A 17,362-nucleotide genomic window follows, 5' to 3' on the forward strand; every position below is an offset into this window, starting at 1 on the left:
TCACTTTCTATTCAAATTCAGTTACTAAAAAATAGTATTTTAATAGCATAGGAAAATTTCTCATGTTGAGTGACTATTTTACATGAACAGGTAAAACTGTATATATATATATATATATATGTGAGCTCAACTAGGTTAAAATATGCACAGAAAAATGATTAGAAGGAAATACACCAGTTGCCTTGAGTGGTATAACTTCTCTACATCTTTATACTTTTCTATACTTTACAGACCTTCTATAATGAGCATACAATAACTTTATAATCAGAAAATAATAAAGATTTTATAAAACAAAAAATAAATGACACTGTTTTCACATAGTTCCCTCTTAACCTGACCTACAAAATAAACCTCTAGGCGGAAGTTTGCTCATCTGACTTTTATCTCTTTTCCCTCACTCCGTTCTTCCTGTTCTCTTTTCCCCCCACTCAGTTCTTCCTCCTTTCTCCCTCCCATCCCCTCCTTCTTCCCTCAAACAAACCATACATACATTTAATACAAAAGTGAATTAACTTCTGCTCCTTCATATTTATGGGAGGGAGAGAGGGAGAAGGGTAGTTTTATTCTTCTGAAGTTGCTTATAAAATTTAGCAGTTTTTTTGGGTTTTGTTTTTTGTGGAAAAGGTTATTATTATCTTTTTTTAATCAAATTCTTAAAGGGATATATGACCCACTGGTAGAATCAGATCCCCTCACTTAAAAAAAAAAAAAGAAGAATTTAAACGGTGGTTCAAGTTCATAGAAATAATCTGGGGCTGACCCAGAACTAGAATCTAGGAGTCTTCTGCTTTCTGCTGTGTTAAAGGCAATCCTAGAATCATAAGCACCTGTATCTAGTTTAATGATCTTACCTTACACATGAGGAGAAATTGAGTGAATTAACTAGGAAGCAACAGTACAAATAGAATTCAGGACTCCCGATTCTTTGGATTTTTGCTCATTCTAAATAATTAGTTTTTACCTTTACTTCTCTTCAGAAAAAAGGTATTCTGTGCCTTTTGTGTAATATTTTTGTTAATTTGAATGTAGCCTGCATCATTGTAATAGCACTACTGTTGTGTGTCTGTGTTTTAGAATAGACATTGTTTTACCTTTGTTTTATAAGGATAATTTCTGTCTGGGTTTGGCGTGTTTTAGTCTCCTCTAATCACTGGTTGCTTTCAGGTGCTTTGAAGTCAAGTAACCAAGAGGGGAGATTTGCTCTTTGATCCTGGAGATAACACAGCAATGGGTCCACGAAAGAAAAGTGTTAAAACGTGTCTCATGAGTAATGAAATTCCTGAGGAAGCAGTATCTGATGAAACAAAGGACTATATGAATCAACTTTCACATGAAGTGCTTTGCCATATTTTTAGGTAAGGTTTTGTTTGGTTGATTTTCACCTACCTGGAATTTATAAGTAGAAGCAAATCCTAGAGCTGTCTGTCCAGAATGGTAGTCACTAACTGGATGTGATGTTTAAATTAAAGATCTGGTATGGCTGGTGGCTACTGTATAGGATGGCACAGACAGTGAAGAACTTTCCTCTGTTGCAGAAAGTTCTGTTGGGGAGACATTGTCTAGATTGTTGACATTCCAGGCTGCTTAGAATTCCTATTGACTGATAGATTTGTTGACTTTTATTGTTACAGTACCATTTGTGTACAGCATAAGGCAGTGTTTCTGACTTTCTGATTACAGTCCACAGTAAGAAACATTTTGCTCAGTGTGCACATATATGTAAGTAAATGGATAAAAAAGTTTTGTGAAATAATAACCACCATATGCAGTGTACACATTAAGATCATTTTGACAAATTATTTTCAAAACCTTTTTTAAAAATTATATTTTTATCTAAACTGTACTTAACAACTGTTACAAAAACCAGAAACAAATCCAAAAAGACAACCAAAAAACTCTGTCATTATAATTTCTCCTGCTCTCGTCTTTCATTATCACTCAAATAAACACATCTTAACATACTTTGTCTCTGAAATGAGAGACCAGAGTTTGACTCTTGAGTCTCATTTGCTAGCTGTGGACCAATGATAGATATAAAAATGTTATTATGAGGATTCAGTAATATAATTATTTTTTTAATTTATGTATTTTTTTAATTGAAGGATAATTGCTTTACAGAATTTTGTTGTTTTCTGTCAAACATCAACATGAATCAACCATAGATATACATATGTCCCCTCCCTCTTTAACCTCCCTCCCATCTGAGATAATTCTTTTAAAGCACTTTATACAGTGCATGACACAAATACTTGCAAGCGTTAGTGATTATGACTATGTTGTGCCTTTTTTCGTATTACTACATGGTCTTTATGTCACTGCCTTCTGTCACACTGACTATGATGTAACTACCTTTATTCTTCTATTTCATCTGGATTACTAATAATTTTTCTCTTAAATGCAATTAACCTCTCTAAACATTTGAATTTTCTATAATTTTAGATTATTTACTTAGGGGAAATTTCCACATATGAAGTTCCTAGAAAGGTTTTCAATTTTTAAAAAATTATCAAATACTTGCAGATTATATAAAATAGTGATAGAGTTACTTTGGGGAACCATAGGCACTGTATTTTTTTTTTTTTCAGTATAAATTTGTCTCAGTCTTTATCTTCTGCAGTTTGTTATTCTGTCAGTGTAGTTTTTGTTCAGTTCTGTCTGGTAATAGAAGGCCCAATTAACAGACCTTTTTTTTTTTTTTAAAACAAGATGATACTAAAGTTAACCTGGCAGGAAAACTCCTGTAGCCAAAATTTTCCAGAAATAGTCTGACCCTAGCAGATGTTCGAATGTATTCTAAAGTATAAAATAATTAAAGATTTGTTATGGGAGAAGATAGCCAGCCAGTTGGGTAAAACAGACTCCATATATAGGCTCCATATGTGGATTCAAATATATGTGGGGATCTGGTTTATGACAGACTAGGTATTCACATCAGTGAAGAAAAGCTGAGTGGATTATTCAGTGATAATGTCACAGCCTAAAAACTATTTGAAGAAAATAATAAAGCATGTTCTTATCTCTCATTTCTGACAACTCTATTCTTTTTTTTTTAATTTATTTATTTTAATTGGAAGCTAATTACTTTATAATATTGTGGTGTTTTTTGCCATACATTGACATGAAATCAGTCACCGGTGTACATGCTGACAACTGTATTCTAAATGTTTCAGTGAATTAAACAATGAAGCTATTAGAATTCTAGAGGAGAGCATAGGTAAAATGGTTTCTAGGGATTTGTGTTTGTTGTTTGTTGACTAATGGTAGGACGTATTAGGAACAAATTTGATCATATTTTAAATTGATAGTGGATTTGATTTTGCAGTTCAAACAGAATATGGCAGTAGAAGGAGTGGAATCAAGTAGAAGGACGTACCCTACTTTTTATGAAAAAAACATGCAGCAGATTGGCAGAATGTAATGATAACTGTGAACTAAGCTGGGTGCTTGAATTTGGTCTGAGATGTTTATTCTAAAAATAAACATTTATTTTTTAGGCTCTAAAGTTTTTATTTGAAGATTCTTTTTGTAGCCCTGTAGTAATTGTTTAGCATATTTTCATGAAATAAGAAAAAATTATGGTTTCCTTAAAAGAAACCCAATCTTTGCTGTACCTGCTGTGTTAAACACATCTTTTCTAAAACATGTTTGATCTGTCTTTTGAACTCCAGCTTTTTGACCATTTTTCTGTGGAGTAAAAATACATTGTTTATCTAATCTTCATAAGATTACTAATGTTTCTATTTCAAGGGAGTGTAATATTAAATAATATTAACTAAGGCAAATACTTTGGTTAAAAATTAATGATATGGGAGGGAAGTTTTAGTGGCAAAACTTGATTTAGAAAACAAATTCAATTTTTCACTGTTTATAAAATGCATAGTAATATAGTTTCTGAAAATTATCCTCATATCTGAGAAATAGAAACTGTAGATTAAGTCGACTTTTTTTTTTTTTTGTAGAAAATTTGACTTTATTTGCTTTATTTAAATAGTTACAAAGGAGAAAGCAAAGGACCAGATATGGGGGGGAAAAATAGAGCAGAGAAATATTCAGCAGGCATACTTGGACTTTCCTTTAGAATTAGCTTAATTTTTAGGAAATAGACATCCATGCTCTTCCTCTCTCTTATCTAACTGTTGACTTTTTTTTCTGGTTAACTTTTTGATGAATTTCACTACTTGTAAAGTGGAACAATGATAGCACCTACTATATCAATGAGAGTTTTAGCAGAAAGCAAGGTATACTTGGCTGGAATTTGAAGATAATGAAGGAATCATTCAGAGAAGTGTAGGTAGGGTTAAGGGAACACGTAAGAGATGTTAAAGAATTTATTCAGCTAGGGGATTAGCAGTAGCATAAAGCTTTTGCCATGCCTTCCACTGCCCAGTCAATTCATAAAGGGATGGGTTGGGGGCTGGGGAACACAGCAGAACAGAGAAGGAAAGAAAAAGGATTGCGGAGGGCTGTGTTGCAAACAGGAAAAGAATCTAGCTTGCAAAGTTGTGAAATGAAACAGTGGGTGTAGTACAGTGTCTGTGATACAACACTGGGTCAATAAAGAGGAGCTTTGCCTTTTTTCTTTTCCCTTAAATTAACCTAGGTCTGTTGAGAAAGAGATGAGATTTTTCTGATCTTTCAAAATATATAATAGTATTACTGGAAACAGAACAAAAGTAGAGGTTAGTTGAAAAGTTTCATGAAGGAAGAGATAACAGGGGAGGTTGGAAAAAGAAAATTGTAATTCAGATGAGTTTATGCTTATACAGTACTTAAAGAATATGTGATTAAAAGGTAAAAGATCTAGGGGAAAAGGTACACCATAAACTTAGTATACAGATCTGTTGATGAAGAAAACAGTAGAGATTCTTTGTGGTGGTGAACAGGAGCAGAGAGGAATGTTTTTAGCCACGTTAGGAAATGGATTCTATAAAATTATAAAATAATATAGGTTAGTTTTAAATTAATCATTTCTCTCTAATCTTTTTTACATTCCCATATCACCATACCTTGAAATATACTGACTTTTTTTTTTCTTTTAGATTTTCTTTGTTCTTATAAGGAGAAAGGCAGGATTTATGCAATGCTATATGGAGGGAGCTCTACACTTTCTGTGGATGCATAAGTATTTGCTGATTTTTTTTTTTTTTTTTTAGTAAAATCCTATGTATTTATATTAATCTTAAAACCTGGTGAATATTCCTAGGGTCTTATTTTACTTAAGAGGCAGGAGAATGGAGGAAGGAAAAAAATAACCTGTCAGTTAGATGAAGTAATTACCCACTTGATAAATCTGGGTTTCTTTCTCTTACAAAGGTACCTCCCCCTGCAGGATATCATGTGTATGGAGTGTCTTTCCCGGAAGCTAAAGGAAGCAGTCACCCTATATCTGAGAGTTGTGAGGGTTGTAGATCTCTGTGCAGGGCGATGGTGGGAATACATGCCAAGTGGTAAGTAAATTTAGCCTGTAATGTACAGTGGAACCTCACTGGAAACTAATAATGGTGTTCCCATCAAAAATTGCTTGTTGCTTTGGGATAGTCTTAACACTTTTAGAAGGTCTGTATGTACTAGGTGTTGGAATTTTCTCAAATTATGCATTGGCCTTGCACATGAAGAACTCAAAAAAGTTTGTAGCCTAACCATAACAAATGGACCTCAGGTAAAGAGACCCCTGGAAAAAGTCAATGACTTTAGTTAAGCGGAGCACACCTAAAAGGGAAGAATTAATATGAAGGGCTAATCAGGCTTCTTTTCAGTTAACAGCGGTCCTTTAATTACTTCACTTTAATGCTTAGCAATTTTGAATGTCTTTTTAAACTACCTTTCATCAACAGTATTCATATCCTGATATTTTGAAAATGTGATGAAGCCATGGTGCTGGGCAAAGTGGAGTGGTGGAGAGCTTAATGGAAATGAAGGGCTGAGGAGATTTTTGTCTTGCTCTGTTCTGTTATGAGAAACAGAACAGACTACCTCTGAAATATTGAGATGATGTACAGTTTGGGTTGCTACATAGCCTTTTAAGAGTTCATCAGTCAGCTGATAACTTTGTCACTTGATCAGAGTTATCACTAAATCTTTTTTTTGAAGACCATCACAAAGACTTGAGGCTAGAACCTAGCTTGGTGTGATGTTTGTCTTCAGATACTTTAAAGAAACTGTTGTAATGGGAAGAGGATTTATCATATTGCAGAGATAGAGAAAAGAAAAAATTAGGGGCAATGTGAAAAGGACTGTTATTTGTTTTATTAGGTTTGCTTTAACAGAGGTTAGGCCAGTAGGAATTGCGGAGATGGAGTTAATGCACTAACGAGACAGGATAGCAGAGCACCCGTGTGGTGCAATCTTAAAATGCAAATCTCTGCCCCTTATCAAACCAGAGAAGAATGTGTTTTTACATTGCTGTCTTCCTTTAGACTGTGATAAATACCTGTGAGCCCAAGGCTTCCCATCAGTGTAACAAATGTAAAAAAGTGAAATCAAAAGTCTAGAATAAGATCTCACTAACCCTGCTTCGCTAGTGCCACTTGGGTCTAGTCTCTGGAGTTTATACCCTGATTCTCTATATAATAATGCTAAATAAGATTTTTATATAGCATTTTATGGTGTACCTATGTGATATCCTTGGACTCTCCCACCATCTGTGTAAAGGTGGAACTTTACCCATTCTTGGGTGGGAGGCAATGTGTAATATACAACAAAAGAGGATGGCCATTGGCAAAGGTAATGTTCATTTTTTATTTTTTTTAATGGAGTGATAAACTTTTTCATTGGGTTGTGAGAGATATGTGAAATGATTAACACATTGAATGGCTTAGTCAGTACAGTTACTATACAGAACAATAATGAGGACTGTTGTTTTAATTAGAGAGACCAGGTAATCTCCAGGGTCCCTTCTTATTCTTCATTATTTGTGAATTTGGAGTTTATACAGCATCTTGACTAGCCCTGTACAACTAGAACAACTTTTGAAAACTGTAGTAAGACTTAATGGTTTGGAACTTTTATTCTTGAAAATTATTATTTTTATTTATTATTAGTGAATAAACAGTTGCCTTACTGATGGTCTCCATTAAAAACAAAAATTAAAATACTTATCTCTTTACTTTCCAAGCACTGGCAGCTTGTACTATGGAAGTATTTCTCTCTTCCCATCTGGTGGATTCCCACAATGGAGCACAGCTGGCCTTCAAGATAAATAGTTTTCTGTCAGCTCAGCATCCTCATAGTTTGGATCGTTTATGTTCTTAGCTAACTTGCACCTGTCTTGTTCAAAAGAATGAATTGTCTAAAATATCCTGGGAATGATGTTAAACACAGAATAGAGTAATTGTTGTGACATGGGTACCTAAGAGAACCCAGTTTGAGATGGGATTTCGGTTAGAACTGTGAGCTTCCTGAAAATGGGGATCCTGTCTTACTAATTTTTTTGGTTGTGTGCTCTATAGAGCATAAAGGTTTTATGGACCAGAAAGTACCTTTGGGGAAGGAGAGTGGTGGCCAGATAGGTTGTCCTTCCTGACTGCGAGGTCTGTCATCTGGGTTGAAAGTATGGTGTTCCTAGTTGAAGAGGTCTGTTCCTTAAAAGCAGCAGCAACAACAGCAACAAAATAATAAAAAGCCTCAACTGTGAAGTATCAACTCAGAATAGGTGGTGTTTCTAATACATTTTCTGTTCCTAAGGGAAATATTTTCTGTTCAACCATTTGTTCAGCTGTAATGTTAGCCTTATGAAAATTTAAAAATAATATCTTTTTGTTGTTAACATTTGATAAAAATAACAAGTGACGATAAACTTGGCTCTAAATACTTGTGAACTTCTTAGGCTTCACAGATTCCAGTTTTCTGACACTACTAAAGAAGATGCCAGATGTTGAACAGCTATATGGCCTTCACCCTCGATACCTTGAGAGGCGAAGGGTACGGGGCCATGAGGCTTTTAGCATTCCAGGAGTTCTGGAAGCTTTGCAGGCGTGCCCAAACTTAGTGGTGAGTGCACTTGGTTGAACATTTGACATCAACTGATTAATGAAGCACTAAATTAAGAGAATGATAAAACATGTTCATGCAAATTTCATTCACAACAAACTTTTAAGTTCCACTGCATACTTAGGATCTTATGATATAGAAATAGAAGCTTTGGATGCTAAGTAAAAGCCTTTCTTATGCTTGCTTTGGCATTATTTTGTAGGGTGTGGAAACTTCTCACTTGGAATTAGTAGAATCCATTTGGACATACATGCCACATGTTCATATTTTGGGGAAATTTCGTAACCGTAATGGAGCATTTCCAATTCCTCCTGAAAATAAACTGAAAATTCCTATAGGAGCCAAAATTCAAACTTTACATTTAGTTGGTGAGTACATGTTTCTTGGGTTACTTGTGACTCCTTTAAATGCCATACAGCTGAATATTAGTGGAAAGGGAATAATGGGGATTTTAGAAATAGCTTTGCTGATGGCAACTGAGAGGGGTAGGATGGGGTGGGTGGTGGGAGGGTGGTTCAAGAAGGAGGGGACATATGTATGCCTTTGGCTGATTCATGTTGATGTGTGGCAGAAACACAATATTGTAAAGCAGTGATCCTCCAATTAAAAATTTAATTTTTAATTAAATATTTTTATTTTAAAGTACATATATGAAAAAGAAAAATGCTTCTGAGACTTGCATAAAAATATAGATTTCCCACTAAAGAGCCTTTGGGGCCAGAGGCCTGGTGGGTAGATGAGAAAACTACTATTTCAAAATCAGTCTATTTTCATTTTAATAGGCAGTTTGAGTAATTTGGAAAGTTGTTGGGCTTTTTGTGTTTTTGATTTTTTGAATGAGCTGGAATCTTGCCCCTGTTTTCTGATACCCACCTTTTGCTCCTAGCTCTACCCTTTAGGGGGCTTCCCTGGTGGCTCAGAGGGTAAAGCATCTGCCTGCAATGCAGGAGACCCGGGTTCGATCCCTGGGTCGGGAAGATCCCCTGGAGAAGGAAATGGCAACCCACTCCAGTATTCTTGCCTGGAAAATCCCATGGACAGAGGAACCTGGTAGGCTACAGTCCACGGGGTTGCAAAGAGTCGGACACGACCGAGCGACTTCACTACCCTTTAGAGGAGAGTTTAGAGAATAGTTCTCCAGTACAACTTACTGTGATGATGGAAATGTCCTATATTTGTACTATCACATATGGTACCCACTGTGGCCAGTGAAACACAAAAACTGAATTTTTAAATTTTATTGTAGTCTATCAGATAGCCACATGTAGCTAGTGGCTACTTTATTATCCTCTTCAGTTATAGAACATGACAGAATAAAAAATTTTAGATAAAAAAAGTTTACTTGTATCTTCTCCAAGCAGAAATCCCCCATTTCTTCAACCCAGAGCTTCTGGAAAACTCTGCCACTTCTCTTTTTCCCTGAGAAATGAGGAGGAAGTGGTCTTTTTCCAAAGACACCTTATTTGCAGTGATCACAGTGTGCATTCTCCATCTAAATATTCTCTGAAATTGTATCCCAGTAATTTCAAACCTAAGTAAATGATAAGGACAGACATTTTCTCAAATTTAATTTGTCATCTTTGGCTTAGATTGCTGAAAGGAATTTCAGGGTGGTGGGGAGGACTCCTGTTACTATAGTCTGACCTTTAATACTGATTAAGTGTTTTATTTAACTTGTACATATTGAGTATTTGCTGTGTTCCAAGCATTCTTCCAGATATTGGGGATGGTCCTGAAGAACTGGATATTTCTGAGACTGGGAAGGGAGAGCAGCAGGAACGATAAGGAATAGTCTTAAAAACTACTAAGATATGCAGTCATGGGAGACATGCAAAGCTCTCCAGCAGTCCTTCCTCTACAAGATGAAGGGGTGGTTCTGATGAAACTTGGATATCTAGTTTGAATTTGGATTTTTAGATAATAAAGGAATTCTATAATATCTGAAGTTTATAAGCTCTCTAAAGTCAGAGACTGTGGTTATATCTATATTTTCCATGATGCCTGTCACAGTTCATTGCAAATATAAATAAGTACTTGGTAAATTTTGTTGAAATGCATTAATTCATTTGATTAATTCAACAGTTTAACACTGTGATGGTGATACAAACGTGTATAGTAAATTAATGAACATGCTGGGGAAGACAGGTAATTGTGTCCTTTGTTTATAGAATGGATTTGGGATAAAATGTGGATTGGGCATAGAATATAACTGTCTTGTCTGGGTCTGTCTCACCCTTGCTGCCCTTGGGTTTCCTAATCAGAACTGCCACCATGATGGTAGATGCTAAATAGATCTTTGTGAGTTTTGCATCTTGAGTCTCAATCTGTACCTTACTTCTGCTTTTCTTCCTTTGGACTAATCCCCAGTGAGTACAGTGTTTATGCATAGTGCAAAGCTAAAGCTAGCTATGCTTTTTCGGGTGGACCAGGTTAAGGAGTAATGCTTATAGTAGAATGTGCATAAATTTAGCTTTCAAAGAACCACCGATTTAAGTATTCCCAATTTGCTTTCTCTAGTTGCTGTTGCTAGCAGGGCTTCTGCTGACTCAAGGTTAAAAATTACATTAAACTGATTTTGCCAGCTGTTGCTTTCTAAATGTCATCACTCTGGATCCTTGAATTTCTTTCTGAGAATTTGTCACTTCTTTGCTGTTCCCTAATCTACAGTGTTTAGGCTTTTGGGCAAGTTCCTCAAACTGCTTCCTTCCATAAGAATTTTCAAGTTACCCATGTTCTCTCTTCTTCCATATCTGACTTATCCTCCTACTGTACATCCCCTTTCTTCCAGCAATGGTCCTCTGCAAATATGATTCCTGGTAACTCTTGAAGAGTTACAGAGTTAAGAGAAAAGCTTGTGTGTTTAAAATGTTGAAATACTTTTTAAATCCCATCTTTCCATTTGCCTTTTCTAAAGAAATTACAAAGTAGTCTGTTTATTGTTTGTTTAAATTGTTCTTTACAAGCCTGTTTTATATAAGCTTATCTTCATAGGTGCTAACTAGGTAATTTGTTCTGATGAAAATATCCAGGAAGGATATATTGTCAACTTGAAAAATAGACTGTTGAACCTGTACACAGCAAACAATGTCTTTTAGTGGTTTTCTTGTTTTTTTCTTTTTTTGTGTATATGCTTTAGGGGTGAATGTTCCTGAAATTCCTTGTATCCCAATGCTAAGGCACCTTTACATGAAGTGGGTAAGACTCACTAAACCACAGCCATTCAAAGATTTTCTTTGCATCAGTTTACGAACTTTTGTCATGAGGAACTGTGCAGGTAAGGGTCTATAGTTGTAGTGGAAATATACATATACCATTCTAAAAATATCCTAAAGCAAACTGCATAGATATGATACAGTTGTAAGTGAAATTATATTATGCTGTCACTATTTATGTTTGTAACTTACCTTATGTAGGTAAATGTACTTTTTTTGTTTTAAAGACAGTAGACATATGACTTGCCTTTGACCCTTCGCAGACAAAGTGTCAAAATGTCTCTACCTATTTCATATGGGCACTTTTTATATAGGTTTGTTTTAATAAATTTTTGTATACTTTGTCTCTGGTCTCTTGATCTTTTTGCATGTAAATGTTGTCTGACTTAATATACCATAAAGCATAAAACACTGCTTTTAGGATACTACATTTTTGTTCCAAAACCTTCAGTATTTCTGCTGTCCTAGTGTGTCAAGTGGGAACTGTTCTGCTTCAGAGTTCATAACCAGAGCTGTTCTTGATACCTTATTTCAGAGTCCTTTCCAAAATACCCCTTTTATTGTCAGGCCTGTCTACTCACTGTTTCCAAAAAACCGTACTAGCTCTCACTTGAGTGTCTATTCTTATTCTTGTTTTCTTGTCCTGAGGTTTAACACTTCCTTCTTCCTCTTTACTTGTATGCATCTTTTATGCAAGTTTTGCCTCATTGACTGACTGACTTCTCTTTTTTATGCAGTACATCAGATTTGATTTTTGTTCTTGATATGTTCTGCCTTTTTATCTTTTTATAATTATTCATATTTTATGTCCATGTCAGTTGCAAACTCTTTGATGGATAGGATCCTATCTTGTGATCTTCCATAACACCTAATATAATACTGGTCACATAGATGTTTAAGTCATTGAGCTGTTTACTTTAATGAAGGATGATATTTTCAACCTGCATTTTCCCCCTCAGTTATTTTCAGCTCAAAACTATTGAGACTCCAGGGAATTTAAAAAAAATACTAAATCTCTAATGTTACTGAAAAATCCTTATGCTGAATCAGTATGTGGTTGACTTACTAATGGTTTTGTTTCCAGTGATAAATTGTCGAGAGCCAGCCATTCAGCTATCATTTTCAGACATAGAATTTATAAGTATTCATATCAGTTGCTGATTTGAAAAATCATCTTGGCAATTTACATTGTTCCATTGAAATTGTTTTTCTTCAGGACCCACAAACTCCTTGAAATATGTCCCTTTAGTAACAGGCTTAGCCTCTGCCCGCAACTTGGAACATTTAGAAATGGTTCGAGTTCCTTTCCTTGGAGGTCTTATTCAGCATGTAGTTGAAGACAGTTGGAGATCAGGTATTCATTTTCCTTTAGTTACTAAATATTTTAAAAATAAGTTGAAAAATTTATTAAGCTTTTATTTAGCTTTTCTACATAGTCTTTATAAAAGGAGTGCTTGTTAGTAATTTTACTTTCTGTCTGGTGTATTTGATGAAGAATAAGTAACTATGAGTGTGGCTAGTAATCATTTCCTTTTTATGCAGTGTTAAACCTCAAAATAGTAGCATGATAAGTCATGTTTTCTGGCTTGTTAATACTTATCAGTTAGTTAATAATTCATGGTATATTTGAAATCTTTCTGAGAAAGGTTAACAGAAATATCCTAGTGGCTTTTGCTGAGAAGAGATATTTTTTGACTTAGACAAATTAGGTTTACAAAAGAACTCAGGCGTTAGAAATATTAACCTAACATTTGTCTGATACTTTATAGTATATGAAATATTTTAAAGTTTATCAGTTGGATACTAGATCTACCCATACCCATCAGATGATGACTTTTAAAAGAAAAAAAGACTTTACTGCCTACCACCCATAATTATATTTTAAATGATCATATGTAGTAGAATGTGCTCTGTGTTAACTATCTCCTCATTGCAACAAAAAGACCAAGAAGTTTAGCTATATAGATAATTAATAGTTGGGAACAGAAAATGTAACTTTGAATGTTGAAAATATAAATGGAAAATCATCGAGTACCATTGGTAACAAATAGATGTTATCATTAATACTGTTAAAATGAGTAAGCAGTGCATTTTTAACATTTTGTCAGTTAATCAAGTCTGGTGCAAGTGTAGTTCATTACATTGTGTGAAGGGAATGGAGACTCCCTCAAAATCAACAGTGTAATTTTTAGTCTATGTCTATAGTTAACAAGATGAAAGTCAGAAAGGAAAAGAAGACCACAGTGGAACTGTTCATTAGAAGACCTAGAAAGAGGTGCCAAAAGCCAAGAATTTGCATAAATGGCCTAAAAGAGCAACAGAAACTTTTCTTCCTTAATAAATGTTTAAGAACAACTCTAATTTTACTTAAGGAGCCAGAATATCTCACACAATAGTTAATTCTATAAAAATCATAGATCCAAATATAAAAAATAAACTTTTCAAAAGAAAAGTTTGGAGAATGTCTTCTTTAACATTGTTGGGCAGAGATTTGTACATCAAAAAGCATTTACCATAAAGAAAAAAATTGGTAAACTGTGCTAAATTGAAATAAAGACTTTTTGTTGTTGTTCATCAAAAGGCATAAGTGAGAGCTCGAGTAAAAAATCAAGCTACAGAGTGGGAGAAGCTATTTGCAGTACAGCTGTCAGATGAATATTTAGAATACAAAGTAATGCTCAAAATTCTCCAAGCCAGGCTACAGCAATACGTGAACCGTGAACTTCCAGATGTTCAAGTTAGTTTTAGAAAAGGCAGAGGAACCAGAGATCGAATTGCCAGCATCTACTTAATCATCGAAAAAGCAAGAGAGTTCCAGAAAAACATCTCTTCCTGCTTTATTGACTTTGCCAAAGCCTTTGACTGTGTGGATCACAATAAACTGTGGGAAATTCTGAAAGAGATGGGAATACCAGACTACCTGACCTGCCTCTTGAGAAATCTGTATGCAGGTCAGGAAGCAACAGTTAGAACTGGACATGGAACAACAGACTGGTTCCAAATAGGAAAAGGAGTATGTCAAGGTTGTATATTGTCACCCTGCTTATTTAACTTATATGCAGAGTACATCATGAGAAACGCTGGGCTGGAGGAAGCACAAGCTAGAATCAAGATTGCCAGGAGAAATATCAGTAACCTCAGATATGCAGATGATACCACCCTTAGAGCAGAAAGTGAAGAACTAAAGAGCCTCTTGATGAAAGTGAAAGAGGAGAGTGAAGAAGTTGGCTTGAAGCTCAACATTCAGAAAACTAAGATCATGGCATCCAGCCGCATCCCTTCATGGCAAATAGATGGGGAAACAGTGGCTGACTTTATTTTTCTGGGCTCCAAAATCACTGCAGATGGCGACTGCAGCCATGAAATTAAAAGACGCTTACTCCTTGTAAGAAAAGTTATGACCAGCCTAGACAGCATATTAAAAAAGAGAGACATTACTTTGCCAATAAAGGTCCATCTAGTCAAGGCTCTGGTTTTTTCCAGTAGTCATGTATGGGTGGGAGAGTTGGACTATAAAGAAAGCTGAGTGCCAAAGAATTGATACTTTTTGAACTATGGTGTTGGAGAAGACTCTTGAGAGGCCCTTGGACTGCAAGGAGATCCAACCAGTCCATCCTAAAGGAGATCAGTCCTGGATGTTCATTGGAAGGACTAATGTTGAAGCTGAAACTCCAATACTTTGGCCACCTGGTGTGAAGAACTAACTCATTGAAAAGACCCTGATGCTGGGAAAGATTGAAGGTGGGAAGAAAAGGGGACAACAGAGGATGAGATGGTTGGATGGCATCACTGACTCAATGGACATGAAATTGAGTAAACTCTGGGAATTGGTGATGGACAGGGAGGCCTGGTGTGCTGTGGTTCATGGGGTTGCAAAGAGTTGAACCCAACTGAGCAACTGAACTGGAAGAATTTAAAATACATAAATTCTAATTTATGTATTTAGAATACAAAAAGAACTAATACTAGTGAGAAAAAGTCAGAAACAATAGGAAAAATAGGAAAACATTTTGAATAGAAAAGATCTTTTGAAAGAGGATATCTGAATGGTAGTAAACATGAAAATACGGTAAATTTCACTGGTCATAGAGAAATGAAAATTAAAACCACAATGTTATATACAAGCACTAAAATGATTACACCTAAACAATTATCACTGAAAGTGTATGTAAATGCTTTATTGAAAGTGCTATGGTCACAGCAATCCCACTCCTAGGCATACACACCAAGGAAACCAGATCTGAAAGAGACACGTGTACCCCAGTGCTCATCGCAGCACTGTTTGTAATAGCCAGGACATGGAAGCAACCTATATGCCCATCAGCAGACGAATGGATAAGAAAGCTATGGTACATATACACAATGGAATATTACTCAGCCATTAAAAAGAATACATTTGAATCAGTTCTAATGAGATGGATGAAACTGGAGCCCATTATACAGAGTGAAGTAAGCCAGAAAGATAAAGACCAATACAGTATACTAACGCATATATATGGAATTTAAAAAGATGGTAATGATAACCCTATATGCAGGACAGAAAAAGACATAGATGTATAGGACAGACTTTCGGACTCTGGGATAAGGCGAGGGTGGGATGATCTAAGAGAACAGCATTGAAACAAGTATACTATCAAGGGTGAAACAGATCACCAGCCCAGGTTGGATGCATGAGACAAGTGCTCAGGGCTGGTGCACTGGGAAGACCCAAAAGGAAGAGATGGGGAGGGAAGTGGGAGGGGGGATCAGCGTGGCAAACACATGTAAATCATGGCTGATTCAGTCAATGTATGGCAAAAACACTACAATATTGTAAAGTAATTAGCTTCCAACTAATAAAATTAAATGAAAAAAGAAAAAGTGCTATGGTCAAATGGGATGATAATTGTTTTTGTTCCTTTTTGCCTTTAACTAGGTGGTTTTCGAAATTTGCACACTATTGTTTTGGGAGCTTGTAAAAATGCACTTGAAGTAGATCTTGGTTACCTCATCATCACTGCTGCCCGTAGGTATGTTTTCTTTTCACATTGGGTCAGAACTGTATTTTTTTCTGTTTTATAAAAATTGGCAGAATATATATATGATGTTTGATATGACTTTTTCAGATTTAAAATACAGAGAAGTTGTTTAAATAGCAGTAGGTTATCATTTAGGGGAAGTCTTCTATACAACTGATGACCAACTGAGCTGCGCTCCAGATCCAGTAAGTGTTAACATGGGCATGATCTCATCAGAGAAAAGCTGCCAGTTACCTGGAAGTGCCTGAGATTCCAACAGAAGTCAGTACTGATACTTGCTCAGGAGCCATTGTTTCACCCTCGGGACAGTTTTCTGAACTTAGTTGGTGATAATTGCTGTTTAGAAACCACTGTCTTAAGTCAGCATTTTCAGCATCCTGACCTTTAACACTTTAAAATTTTTAACCTATCTTCACATCACTTGATGCCATATTTACTATTTCCCGCATATCAATAGTCTACCTCTGCTTTTACTTTTATAATATTTAAATTGAATTTTAAAAAATTAAACTCTTCCTTTCCATCATAGAATATGAAGAGTATAAATCTGTATTTAAGCGAATAGATATTGTTACCTACTATAGGACTATATTCTTTGTTAAAAATGGGACTTAATATTAGCCTCTAAAAGGTATTAAAGAAATACCAGATTCTTGCCTTGACTTAATCAGGTTTAGGAAATTACCAAAAAGGATATAAGATTATTATAAGTCATTCTTACTGTGACTTTAGTGTACACATGAGATGTGCCCTCACTTTTATAAAATGCTCTTTTAAAGGAAGCATTTCTGATATTTTTTCATGGAGGAGGCAGTGTTTTTGCATTTGACACTTCGGTACGATAAACTTCTTCAGAGCCTTACATTAGGAAGAATCTTCTATTCTGATGGCTTTCATTTTATTCTTTTATGTGTCTCTTGTTCATAGGTTACATGAAGTTCGGATCCAGCCTTCCCTAACCAAAGATGGCGTCTTTTCCGCTCTAAAGATGGCAGAGTTGGAATTCCCCCAGTTTGAAACCCTTCATCTGGGATATGTAGATGAGTTTTTGCTGCAGAGTAAGAATTAGCTCATTTACTCCCCTAAAATTATTGTTGGGAACTTACGTGACAAAGTGAACCCTAAATTTGGATGTGCCATTAT

At 35.5% G+C, this 17,362-nt stretch overlaps 1 protein-coding gene across 8 annotated transcripts in view; it reads left to right on the forward strand.

Moving 5' to 3' along the window:
* The window catches only part of FBXO38 (F-box protein 38), a 63,093-nt gene that overhangs the window by 6,621 nt on the left and 39,110 nt on the right, over positions 1–17,362 (forward strand). For 7 of the 8 annotated variants that reach the window (XM_020897919.2, XM_020897924.2, XM_020897922.2 and 4 more), the window contains 8 exons: positions 1,165–1,355; positions 5,314–5,447; positions 7,826–7,989; positions 8,192–8,357; positions 11,126–11,263; positions 12,418–12,555; positions 16,117–16,210; positions 17,147–17,277. In XM_020897919.2, coding sequence (XP_020753578.1) covers positions 1,228–1,355; positions 5,314–5,447; positions 7,826–7,989; positions 8,192–8,357; positions 11,126–11,263; positions 12,418–12,555; positions 16,117–16,210; positions 17,147–17,277 — 1,093 coding nt within the window. In that variant the 5' untranslated portion in view covers positions 1,165–1,227. Of the gene's footprint in view, positions 1–1,164; positions 1,356–5,313; positions 5,448–7,825; positions 7,990–8,191; positions 8,358–10,071; positions 10,135–11,125; positions 11,264–12,417; positions 12,556–16,116; positions 16,211–17,146; positions 17,278–17,362 lie in introns of those variants that run through there. The other variant, XM_070465606.1, reaches the window with a different exon arrangement.

The sequence above is a fragment of the Odocoileus virginianus genome, chromosome 3, assembly GCF_023699985.2.
Source record: "Odocoileus virginianus isolate 20LAN1187 ecotype Illinois chromosome 3, Ovbor_1.2, whole genome shotgun sequence".
Taxonomy (NCBI): domain Eukaryota; kingdom Metazoa; phylum Chordata; class Mammalia; order Artiodactyla; family Cervidae; genus Odocoileus; species Odocoileus virginianus.